This window comes from Oncorhynchus tshawytscha, linkage group LG24, assembly GCF_018296145.1.
Source record: "Oncorhynchus tshawytscha isolate Ot180627B linkage group LG24, Otsh_v2.0, whole genome shotgun sequence".
In the NCBI taxonomy this organism is placed as follows: domain Eukaryota; kingdom Metazoa; phylum Chordata; class Actinopteri; order Salmoniformes; family Salmonidae; genus Oncorhynchus; species Oncorhynchus tshawytscha.
The window spans coordinates 31,178,683-31,192,121 of NC_056452.1; the positions used below are offsets into that span (position 1 = coordinate 31,178,683).

At 51.3% G+C, this 13,439-nt stretch overlaps 1 protein-coding gene across 3 annotated transcripts in view; it reads left to right on the forward strand.

The window, feature by feature from the left end:
• The window catches only part of LOC112236561 (protein jagged-1b), a 114,861-nt gene that overhangs the window by 60,568 nt on the left and 40,854 nt on the right, over nucleotides 1-13,439 (forward strand). For all 3 annotated transcript variants that reach the window (XM_042305658.1, XM_042305659.1, XM_042305660.1), the window contains 4 exons: nucleotides 702-866; nucleotides 3,502-3,615; nucleotides 6,528-6,641; nucleotides 7,243-7,356. In XM_042305658.1, coding sequence (XP_042161592.1) covers nucleotides 702-866; nucleotides 3,502-3,615; nucleotides 6,528-6,641; nucleotides 7,243-7,356 — 507 coding nt within the window. The remainder of the gene's footprint in view (nucleotides 1-701; nucleotides 867-3,501; nucleotides 3,616-6,527; nucleotides 6,642-7,242; nucleotides 7,357-13,439) is intronic.

The window sequence follows — 13,439 nt, forward strand, 5'->3', positions numbered from 1 at the left end:
CCTCTCTCGTTTCCCTCCCCCTCTCTCGTTTCCCTCCCCCTCTCTCGTTTCCCTCCCCCTCTCTCGTTTCCCTCCCCCTCTCTCGTTTCCCTCCCCCTCTCGTTTCCCTCCTCCCTCTCTCGTTTCCCTCTCCCTCTCTCGTTTCCCTCCCCCTCTCTCGTTTCCCTCCCCTCTCTCGTTTCCCTACTCCCTCTCTCGTTTCCCCTCCCTCTCTCGTTTCCCTCCCCTCTCTCGTTTCCCTCCCCCTCTCTCGTTTCCCTCTCCCTCTCTCGTTTCCCTCCCCCCTCTCTCGTTTCCCTCCCCCTCTCTCGTTTCCCTCCTCCCTCTCTCGTTTCCCCCCCCTCTCTCGTTTCCCTCCCCTCTCTCGTTTCCCTCCCCCTCTCTCGTTTCCCTCCCCCTCTCTCGTTTCCCTCCCCTCTCTCGTTTCCCTCCCCCTCTCTCGTTTCCCTCCCCCTCTCTCGTTTCCCTCCCCCTCTCTCGTTTCCCTCCCCCCTCTCTCGTTTCCCTCCTCCCTCTCTCGTTTCCCTCCCCCTCTCTCGTTTCCCTCCCCCTCTCTCGTTTCCCTCCCCCTCTCTCGTTTCCCTTGCAATCTTAATACATAGAAGAACGTTGTATAAATCCTAAGACCCGAAGATTCTTCGTGTTGTTGTCAGTCATCTCTGCTCACGTGCATGTGAAAATTAACTCTCCTCCCCCAACAGTGATTGACAGCTGCACGGTTGCCGTGGGATCCAACAGTACCCCTGGAGGAGAGCGGTACATCTCCTCCAACGTGTGTGGTCCTCACGGACGCTGTCGGAGCCAGGCTGGAGGACAGTTCAGCTGTGACTGTCAGGAGGGCTTCAGAGGCACATACTGTCACGAGAGTAAGACATGCTGACTTACACATGACATATAGTAGACATACTGACGTATAGACATGACATATAGCAGACATACTGACGTATAGACATGACATATAGCAGACATACTGACTCATAGACATGACATATAGCAGATATGTTGGCTTAGACATGACATACAGCAGACATACTGACTCATAGACATGACATATAGCAGACATACTGACTTAGATATGACATATAGCAGACATACTGACACATAGACATGACATATAGCAGACATACTGACTCATAGACATGACGTATAGCAGACATGACATATAGCAGACATACTGACGTATAGACATGACATATAGCAGACATACTGACTCATAGACATGACATATAGCAGACATACTGACTCATAGACATGACATATAGTAGACATACTGACGTATAGACATGACGTATAGCAGACATGACATATAGCAGACATACTGACGTATAGACATGACATATAGCAGACATACTGACTCATAGACATGACATATAGCAGACATACTGACTCATAGACATGACATATAGCAGACATACTGACTCATAGACATGACATATAGCAGACATACTGACTCATAGACATGACGTATAGACATGACGTATAGACATGACATATAGCAGACATACTGACGTATAGACATGACGTATAGCAGACATGACATATAGCAGACATACTGACGTATAGACCTGACATATAGCAGACATACTGACTCATAGACATGACATATAGCAGACATACTGACTCATAGACATGACATATAGCAGACATACTGACTCATAGACATGACGTATAGACATGACATATAGCAGACATACTGATGTACAGACATGACATATAGCAGACATACTGACGTATAGACATGACATATAGCAGACATACTGACTTAGACATGACGTATAGACATGACATATAGCAGACATACTGACGTATAGACATGACATATAGCAGACATACTGACGTATAGACATGACATATAGCAGATATACTGACGTATAGACATGACGTATAGCAGACATACTGACTCATAGACATGACATATAGCAGACATACTGACTTAGACATGACGTATAGACATGACATATAGCAGACATACTGACGTACAGACATGACATATAGCAGACATAGTGACGTATAGACATGACATATAGCAGACATACTGACTTAGACATGACGTATAGACATGACATATAGCAGACATACTGACATACAGACATGACATATAGCAGACATAGTGACGTATAGACATGACATATAGCAGACATATTGACATATAGCAGACATACTGACGTATAGACATGACGTATAGCAGACATACTGACTTAGATATGACGTATAGCAGACATACTGACTTAGATATGACATATAGCAGACATAGTGACTTAGACATGACATATAGCAGACATACTGACGTATAGACATGACGTATAGCAGACATACTGACTTAGATATGACATATAGCAGACATAGTGACTTAGACATGACATATAGCAGACATGCTGACTCATAGACATGACATATAGCAGACATGCTGACTCATTGACATGACATATAGCAGACATGCTGACTCATAGACATGACATATAGCAGACATACTGACTCATAGACATGACATACAGCAGACATGCTGACTCATAGACATGACATACAGCAGACATACTGACTCATAGACATGACATATAGCAGACATGCTGACTCAGACATGACATACAGCAGACATACTGACTCATAGACATGACATATAGCAGACATAGTGACATAGACATGACATATAGCAGACATACTGACTCATAGACATGACATACAGCAGACATACTGACTCATAGACATGACATATAGCAGACATGCTGACTCATAGACATGACATACAGCAGACATACTGACTCATAGACATGACATATAGCAGACATAGTGACATAGACATGACATATAGCAGACATGCTGACTCATAGACATGACATACAGCAGACATACTGACTCATAGACATGACATATAGCAGACATAGTGACATAGACATGACATATAGCAGACATGACATACAGCAGACATGCTGACTCATAGACATGACATACAGCAGACATAGTGACAGACATGACATATAGCAGACATACTGACTCATAGACATGACATATAGCAGACATAGTGACATAGACATGACATACAGCAGACATACTGACTCATAGACATGACATATCTCGCTAAAGCAAAGAGACCCTGATCCCAAACCACCCATGTTGTCCTTCAAAGCACCAGTGGCAGGCACCTATCAACAGTACCCAGTGTCCCTCTAAGCTGTCCACAAACACTGTGGCCTTGGCGCGGGACTCACACAAGATTTCACACACCAACCACATTCCACACGTCAAACTAAAGCCAACGCTCAGAGAATGATCTTACTACTCACTTTTTTCACTGTTTTGTACAGGTACATTATCCATTTAAACCTACCTTACTGTAGTTTCTAATGATTTCTCTCCTCCCCTCCCCTCCCCCCCCCCTCTCTCTCTCTCTCTCTCTCCCCCTTCACCTGTCCTATCTCTCCTCCCCTCCCTCTCTCTCTCCCCCTCTCTCTCTCTCTCTCTCTCTCCCCCTCACCTCTCCTCTCTCTCCCCCCTCCATCTCAGATATTAATGATTGTGAGAGCAACCCGTGTGGTAACGGAGGAACCTGTATAGATAAAGTCAGTGTGTACCAGTGTATCTGTGGAGACGGCTGGGAGGGGGACCACTGCGAGACCAGTAAGTATTTATTCTTTAAAAATAAAAAGTGTTTTTCAACTTCTATTGAGAGATCGACATGTTGATGAGAACTACGAGGGGTGGACAGGTGCCTCTAGGGAAGGTAGCACCACCTCTAGACCGGCCCCCTCTAGACCGGCCCCCAGCAGCGCCACCTCTAGACCGGCCCCCTCTAGACCGGCCCCCCAGCAGCGCCACCTTTAGACCGGCCCCCTCTAGACCGGCCCCCAGCAGCGCCACCTTTAGACCGGCCCCCTCTAGACCGGCCCCCTCTAGACCGGCCCCCAGCAGCGCCACCTCTAGACCGGCCCCCTCTAGACCGGCCCCCTCTAGACCGGCCCCCTCTAGACCGGCACCCCCAGCAGCGCCACCTCTAGACCGGCTCCCTCTAGACCGGCCCCCTCTAGACCGGCCCCCAGCAGCACCACCTCTAGACCGGCCCCTCTAGACCGGCTCCCTCTAGACCGGCCCCCTCTAGACCGGCCCCCTCTAGACCGGCCCCCTCTAGACCAGCCCCCTCTAGACCCGCCCCCTCTAGACCGCCCCCTCTAGACCGGCCCCCAGCAGCGCCACCTCTAGACCGGCCCCCTCTAGACCGGCCCCCTCTAGACCGGCCCCCTCTAGACCTGCTCCCTCTAGACCGGCCCCCTCTAGACCGGCCCCCTCTAGACCGCCCCCTCTAGACCGCCCCCTCTAGACCTGCCCCCTCTAGACCTGCCCCCTCTAGACCGGCCCCCTCTAGACCAGCCCCTCTAGACCCGCCCCCTCTAGACCGCCCCCTCTAGACCGGCCCCCAGCAGCGCCACCTCTAGACCGGCCCCCTCTAGACCGGCCCCCTCTAGACCGGCCCCCTCTAGACCTGCTCCCTCTAGACCGGCCCCCTCTAGACCGGCCCCCTCTAGACCGGCCCCCTCTAGACCGCCCCCTCTAGACCTGCCCCCTCTAGACCTGCCCCCTCTAGACCGCCCCCTCTAGACCTGCCACCTCTAGACCGGCCCCCTCTAGACCTGCCCCCTCTAGACCTGCCCCCTCTAGACCTGCCCCCTCTAGACCGCCCCCTCTAGACCTGCCCCCTCTAGACCGCCCCCTCTAGACCTGCCCCCTCTAGACCTGCCCCCTCTAGACCGCCCCCTCTAGACCTGCCACCTCTAGACCGGCCCCCTCTAGACCTGCCCCCTCTAGACCTGCCCCCTCTAGACCTGCCCCCTCTAGACCTGCCCCCTCTAGACCGCCCCCTCTAGACCTCCCCCTCTAGACCCGCCCCCTCTAGACCGGCCCCCTCTAGACCGCCCCCTCTAGACCTGCCCCCTCTAGACCTGCCCCCTCTAGACCGCCCCCTCTAGACCTGCCACCTCTAGACCGGCCCCCTCTAGACCTGCCCCCTCTAGACCTGCCCCCTCTAGACCTGCCCCCTCTAGACCTGCCCCCTCTAGACCTGCCCCCTCTAGACCGCCCCCTCTAGACCTCCCCCTCTAGACCCGCCCCCTCTAGACCGGTCCCCTCTAGACCGGTCCCCTCTAGACCGCCCCCTCTAGACCGCCCCCTCTAGACCGGCCCCCTCTAGACCTGCCCCCTCTAGACCTGCCCCCTCTAGACCGCCCCCTCTAGACCTGCCCCCTCTAGACCGCCCCCTCTAGACCGCCCCCTCTAGACCTGCCCCCTCTAGACCTGCCCCCTCTAGACCGCCCCCTCTAGACCGGCCCCCTCTAGACCGGCCCCCTGTAGACCGCCCCCTCTAGACCGCCCCCTCTAGACCGGCCCCCTCTAGACCGCCCCCTCTAGACCGGTCCCCTCTAGACCGGCCCCCGGCAGCACTACTAGTCTTTATTTGGATCCTCATTAGCTGATACCTTAGCGACCGCCAGTTTTCCTGGGGTCACATTCTTACCCATCATCGTTGACACGTACAGATGCATGATATATGTTTCACTAAGTAGGTCGCTACGTGTAATTATGACCATTATGTAAAGGTAGCAATTTAACCTGAAACAAGTCTCTCTCTCCTCTCCCTCTCCTCCTCTCCCCCCTCTCCTCCTCTCTCTCTCTATCCTCTCTCCTCCTCTCCCCCTCTCCTCCTCTATTTCTATCCTCTCTCCTCCTCTCCTCCTCCTCTCCCCCTCTCCGCCTCCTCCTTTCCCCCTCTCCTCTCTCTCTCCTCCTCCTCCTCTTCCTCCTCCTCTCCCCTCTCCTCCTCTCCCCCTCTCCTCTCTCTCCTCCTCTCCCCCTCTCCCCCTCTCCTCCTCCTCCTTTCCCCCTCTCCTCTCTCTCTCCTCCTCTCCCCCTCTCCCCCTTTCCCCCTCTCCTCTCTCTCTCCTCCTCCTCCTCTTTCCTCCTCTCCCCTCTCCTCCTCTCCCCCTCTCCTCTCTCTCCTCCTCCTGTTCCTCCCCCTCTCCCCCTCTCCCCTCTCTCTCCTCCTCCTCCTTTCCCCCTCTCCTCTCTCTCTCCTCCTCTCCCCCTCTCCCCCTTTCCCCCTCTCCTCTCTCTCTCCTCCTCCTCCTCTTCCTCCTCCTCTCCCCTCTCCTCCTCTCCCCCTCTCCTCTCTCTCCTCCTCCTCTTCCTCCCCCTCTCCCTCTCTCTCCTCCTCTCCCCTCTCCTCCCTCTCCCCCTCTCCCCCTCTCCTCTCTCTCCTCCTCCTCTTCCTCCCCCCCTCTCTCTCTCCTCCTCCTCCCCCCTCTCCTCCTCTCCCCCTCTCCTCTCTCTCCTCCTCCTCTCCCCCTCTCCTCTCTCTCCTCCTCCTCTTCCTCCCCCTCTCCTCTCTCTCCTCCTCCTCTCCCCACTCCTCCTCTCCCCCTCTCCTCCTCTCCCCCTCTCCTCTCTCTCCTCCTCCTCTTCCTCCCCCTCCCCTCTCTCTCCTCCTCCTCTCCCCCTCTCCTCTCTCTCCTCCTCCTCTTCCTCCCCCTCCTCTCCTACAGATATAGATGACTGCAGCACTAGTCCATGCCATAATGGAGGAACATGTCGAGACCTGGTGACTGATTTCTTCTGTGAGTGTATGAACGGCTGGAAGGGGAAGACCTGCCACTCCCGTAAGAACACCTCTCTGTCCCTGTCTCCCTCTCTCTCTCTCCCTCAGTCTCTCTCTCTCTCTCTCTCTCTCTGTCTCTCTCTCCCTCAGTCTCTCTCTCTCTCTCTCTCTCTCTCTCTCTCTCTCCCTCAGTCTCTCTCTCTCTCTCTCTCTCTCTCTCTCTCTCCCTCAGTCTCTCTCTCCCTCAGTCTCTCTGTCCCTGTCTCTCTCTCTCTCTCTCTCTCTCTCTCTCTCTCTCTCTCCCTCAGTCTCTCTCTTTCTCTCCCTCAGTCATGCTCTCTCTCTCTCTCTCTCTCCCTCAGTCTCCTCTCTCTCTCTCTCTCTCCCTCAGTCTCTCTCTCCCTCAGTCTCTCTCTCTCCCTCAGTCTCTCTCTCTCTCTCCCTCAGTCTCCTCTCTCTCTCTCTCCCTCAGTCTCCTCTCTCCCTCAGTCTCTCTCTCTCTCTCTCCCTCTCTCGCTCCCTCCCTCCCTCTCTCTCATTTTCTATCTACCAGTGTAATGAGCCTGAGGTTCATGGTATGTGCTTAGGTGTGAATGTTATCACACAGGTAGGTGTGTGTGTGTGCATTATGAAAACACTGACTCTTTAACTCTGTCTCCCAGGTGAGAGCCAGTGTGACGAGGCTACCTGTAACAACGGAGGGACATGCCATGACGAGGGAGACACCTTCCAATGCAAGTGTTCCCCTGGATGGGAGGGGGCTACCTGTAATATAGGTGAGTTAGTCTGGATAGGAGGGAGGGGGCTACCTGTAATATAGGTGAGTTAGTCTGGGTGGGAGGGAGGGGCTACCTGTAATATAGGTGAGTTAGTCTGGATAGGAGGGAGGGGGCTACCTGTAATATAGGTGAGTTAGTCTGGGTGGGAGGGAGGGGCTACCTGTAATATAGGTGAGTTAGTCTGGATGGGAGGGAGGGAGGGGCTACCTGTAATATAGGTGAGTTAGTCTGGATGGGAGGGAGGGGCTACCTGTAATATAGGTGAGTTAGTCTGGATGGGAGGGAGGGAAGGGGCTACCTGTAATATAGTTGAGTTAGTCTGGATGGGAGGGAGGGGCTACCTGTAATATAGGTGAGTTAGTCTGGATGGGAGGGAGGGAGGGGCTACCTGTAATATAGGTGAGTTAGTCTGGGTGGGAGGGAGGGGGCTACCTGTAATATAGGTGAGTTAGTCTGGATGGGAGGGAGGGAGGGGCTACCTGTAATATAGTTGAGTTAGTCTGGATGGGAGGGAGGGGCTACCTGTAATATAGGTGAGTTAGTCTGGATGGGAGGGAGGGAAGGGGCTACCTGTAATATAGTTGAGTTAGTCTGGATGGGAGGGAGGGGCTACCTGTAATATAGGTGAGTTAGTCTGGATGGGAGGGAGGGAGGGGCTACCTGTAATATAGGTGAGTTAGTCTGGATGGGAGGGAGGGAGGGGGCTACCTGTAATATAGGTGAGTTAGTCTGGATGGGAGGGAGGGAGGGGCTACCTGTAATATAGGTGAGTTAGTCTGGATGGGAGGGAGGGGCTACCTGTAATATAGGTGAGTTAGTCTGGGTGGGAGGGAGGGAGGGGCTACCTGTAATATAGGTGAGTTAGTCTGGGTGGGAGGGAGGGGCTACCTGTAATATAGGTGAGTTAGTCTGGATGGGAGGGAGGGAGGGGCTACCTGTAATATAGGTGAGTTAGTCTGGATGGGAGGGAGGGAGGAGCTACCTGTAATATAGGTGTTAGTCTGGGTGGGAGGGAGGGGCTACCTGTAATATAGGTGAGTTAGTCTGGATGGGAGGGAGGGGCTACCTGTAATATAGGTGAGTTAGTCTGGATGGGAGGGAGGGAGGAGCTACCTGTAATATAGGTGAGTTAGTCTGGATGGGAGGGAGGGAGGGGCTACCTGTAATATAGGTGAGTTAGTCTGGGTGGGAGGGAGGGGCTACCTGTAATATAGGTGAGTTAGTCTGGATGGGAGGGAGGGAGGGGCTACCTGTAATATAGGTGAGTTAGTCTGGATGGGAGGGAGGGGCTACCTGTAATATAGTTGAGTTAGTCTGGATGGGAGGGAGGGGCTACCTGTAATATAGGTGAGTTAGTCTGGATGGGAGGGAGGGGCTACCTGTAATATAGTTGAGTTAGTCTGGATGGGAGGGAGGGGCTACCTGTAATATAGGTGAGTTAGTCTGGATGGGAGGGAGGGAGGGGCTACCTGTAATATAGGTGAGTTAGTCTGGATGGGAGGGAGGGAGGAGCTACCTGTAATATAGGTTAGTTAGTCTGGTTGGGAGGGAGGGAGGGGCTACCTGTAATATAGGTGAGTTAGTCTGGATGGGAGGGAGGGGGCTACCTGTAATATAGGTGAGTTAGTCTGGTTGGGAGGGAGGGAGGGGCTACCTGTAATATAGGTGAGTTAGTCTGGTTGGGAGGGAGGGAGGGGCTACCTGTAATATAGGTGAGTTAGTCTGGATGGGAGGGAGGGAGGGGCTACCTGTAATATAGGTGAGTTAGTCTGGATGGGAGGGAGGGAGGGGGCTACCTGTAATATAGGTGAGTTAGTCTGGATGGGAGGGAGGGAGGGGCTACCTGTAATATAGGTGAGTTAGTCTGGTTGGGAGGGAGGGAGGGGGCTACCTGTAATATAGGTGAGTTAGTCTGGATGGGAGGGAGGGAGGGGCTACCTGTAATATAGGTGAGTTAGTCTGGATGGGAGGGAGGGAGGGGGCTACCTGAAATATAGGTGAGTTAGTCTGGATGGGAGGGAGGGAGGGGCTACCTGTAATATAGGTGAGTTAGTCTGGATGGGAGGGAGGGAGGGGCTACCTGTAATATAGGTGAGTTAGTCTGGATGGGAGGGAGGGAGGGGCTACCTGTAATATAGGTGAGTTAGTCTGGATGGGAGGGAGGGAGGGGGCTACCTGTAATATAGGTGAGTTAGTCTGGATGGGAGGGAGGGAGGGGGCTACCTGTAATATAGGTGAGTTAGTCTGGATGGGAGGGAGGGAGGGGGCTACCTGTAATATAGGTGAGTTAGTCTGGATGGGAGGGAGGGAGGGGCTACCTGTAATATAGGTGAGTTAGTCTGGATGGGAGGGAGGGAGGGGCTACCTGTAATATAGGTGAGTTAGTCTGGATGGGAGGGAGGGAGGGGCTACCTGTAATATAGGTGAGTTAGTCTGGATGGGAGGGAGGGAAGGGGCTACCTGTAATATAGGTGAGTTAGTCTGGATGGGAGGGAGGGAGGGGCTACCTGTAATATAGGTGAGTTAGTCTGGATGGGAGGGAGGGAGGGGCTACCTGTAATATAGGTGAGTTAGTCTGGATGGGAGGGAGGGAGGGGCTACCTGTAATATAGGTGCATACACACATAACATAAACACAAACACACACACACAACATAAACACACACATACACACACACACACACACACACACACATAACATACACGCACACACATACACACACACAACATAAACACGCACACACACACACATAACATACACGCATACACACACACATTCACACACACATAACATAAACACACACACACACATAACATACACGCATACACACACACATTCACACACACATAACATAAACACACACACACACATAACATACACGCATACACACACACATTCACACACACATAACATAAACACACACATACACACATACACACAGTAGTGAAAAGTACTTTAAAGTACTACTTCAGTAGTTTCTTGGGGTATCTGTACTTTACTACTTATATTTTTGAAAACATTTTACTTTTACTTCACTACATTCCTAAAGAAAATAAACTCTTTACTCCGTACATTTTCCCTGACACCCAAAAGTACTCCTTACATTTTTAATGATTAACAAGACAGGAAAATGGTCCAATTTCACACACTAATCAAGAGAACATCCCTGGTCATCCCTACTGCCTCTGATCTGGAGGACTCACTAAACAGAGAACATCCCTGGTCATCCCTACTGCCTCTGATCTGGAGGACTCACTAAACAGAGAACATCCCTGGTCATCCCTACTGCCTCTGATCTGGAGGACTCACTAAACAGAGAAAATCCCTGGTCATCCCTACTGCCTCTGATCTGGAGGACTCACTAAACAGAGAACATCCCTGGTCATCCCTACTGCCTCTGATCTGGAGGACTCACTAAACAGGGAACATCCCTGGTCATCCCTACTGCCTCTGATCTGGAGGACTCACTAAACAGAGAACATCCCTGGTCATCCCTACTGCCTCTGATCTGGAGGACTCACTAAACAGAGAAAATCCCTGGTCATCCCTACTGCCTCTGATCTGGAGGACTCACTAAACAGAACATCCCTAGTCATCCCTACTGCCTCTGATCTAGAGGACTCACTAAACAGAGAACATCCCTGGTCATCCCTACTGCCTCTGATCTGGAGGACTCACTAAACAGAGAACATCCCTGGTCATCTCTACTGCCTCTGATCTGGAGGACTCACTAAACAGAGAACATCCCTGGTCATCCCAATTGCCTCTGATCTGGCTACTGCCTCTGATCTGGAGGACTCACTAAAACAGAGAACATCCTGGTCATCCCTACTGCCTCTGATCTGGAGGACTCACTAAACAGAGAACATCCCCTGGTCATAGTAGAGTTCTATGCTGAGCTCTACCAGTGGAATTAGAAAGAGGAGAGTATAGTTCTATACTGAGCTCTACAAGTGGAATTAGAAAGAGAACAGTAGAGTTCTATGCTGAGCTCTACAAGTGGAATTAGAAAGAAAGGACAGTAGGAGTCTATGCTGATTCTACCTGTTAGAAAGAGGACAGTAGAGTTCTATGTTGAGCTCTACAAGTGGAATTAGAAAGAGGACAGTAGAGGTCTATGCTGAGTTCTACCTGTGGAGTATAGAGGGGTTAAACAGTGACACGGCAGTTCCTTGATGGGCTCCCACAGGTGGCAGGGAGCTCAGGTTCAACTAGAGCAACCATCGTCTTTGCAGAGCTGTACACTGCATTAAAGAGGCATGGAAATGGAAGGGCACCGGGCATTGATGGGCTTCCGTTGACTTTTTGAAGTATTTTTGGGCTATGTTGGGGAGAGGATTGGCAGCAGTAGTTAACGATAGTTTGACCGGAGGTTACTACCGTTAAGCTGCAGAATGGCTGTCCTCACCTTACTGCCAACAAAGGGTGACCCTGTGGAGTGAAGAACTGGAGGCGTTGACCTTAATGTGGACTGATAATAAGATGCTGTCCAAGGCTTTGTCCACCAGGCTGAGGGAGGTGATGGGGGCAAATCACACGGACCTACTGTGTTCCGGCAGGCAGATAGGGGATAACATTTCCCTGATTCTGGATGTTGTGGATGTCTCTAGGGCTGTTGGGTTGAATGCTGGTCTAACTTCAATTGATCAGGAAAAGACATTTGACCGAGTTGAACATCAGTACCTCTATGGGGCCACTTTGGAGCCTTTGGTTTCAGCTCTGGTTTTACTGCCATGATCAGGGTGATATATGGTGACATTAAAGAGTATCGAAAGTTAACGGTGGCTTGAGTGCTCCTTTTTAAAGTGTGAGAGAACTAGACAGGGGTGTTCGTTGTCTGTAATGTTGTTTACCATCGTTATAGAGCCACTACTAAATAGCATTAGAAGTCACATTGAAGGGTGCACCTTTCAGAGGATATTCCTCTATTGGTCTCTCAGCTAATGCTAATGCACTTATTTAGGTGAAAAATCAAGTGGATAGTTTGGGTGACAGGGAATATCCTCTGCAAGGAAAATTTTGGACAACAAAAGTTATGCTTTACAGATTGGGTCTGGAGGGACCATGGCTTTGCCAGGGGGAGGGTTCAATATCTTGGAGTGTAGCTGGGGATGAGGGCCAATGGAAATACGTTGTATTGGGTAGTTGATATGATGAAGGAGGATGAGGAGATAGGATGGTTGTTATCTCGTATGTCATACAGGAGGCACACTGTTATTAATAATGTGGTTGCCTCTGCACTGTGGCATCGGATATAATGTTTAGAGCCACCGTCTGGCCTTCTGGCCAAGATACAGGAAATTATTGTAGATTTTTTTTGGGGGGGGTAAAAATAATTTGGGTTCCACAAAGTGTTTTGTATTGGTCAAAAGCGGAGGGGGGGACAAGGTCTGGTACATGTTGCTAGTACGGCTGCTGCTTTCTGGTGTCAGCTGATTCAAAGGTTGCTTTATGGACTGGAAAATGTGGTGTGGAGAGGGGTGGCAGGTCTGGTTTTTACAGAAGGAAGGGGGATTCGAGTTAAATAAGGATTTATTTGTTTTCGTTGATAGTAGCCAGATTTCTAGGGATGGAGTAGCTCCATGTTACGGAGTCCTTCTTAGGGGGTTTGGAGTGTAATGAAGGGGTTCAGAAGCACTAAGGCTGAGTCTGTTGCACTGGCTGCTGGAGGTACCTCTGGTGTATTGGGGGCAAGACTGGATTCTACAACTGACGCTGTTCTACATTTCTATAAAATGTTGGTGAAGGACAAAATCATCACCCTAAAGAAGTTTAATGGACATGGCCGGGCCCGCATTAATGGATGGAGGATGGGTGGCTGAACATTTGGGGGTGAGGTCGGAAAGGATTGTCGGACAACGGCTGGGAAGATGAAGGAAGGCTCTGTCAGCAGAAGAGTGGACTATGCTGAACAGTTACAAGAAAAAGGCACAAGATGAAGACGCCCCATTTCATAGAATAGGGATTAGACCCAATATCCCAGAGTAGAGAGACTAGGGATTAGACCCAATATCCCAGAGTAGAGAGACTAGGGATTAGACCCAATATCCCAGAGTAGAGACTAGGGATTAGACCCAAT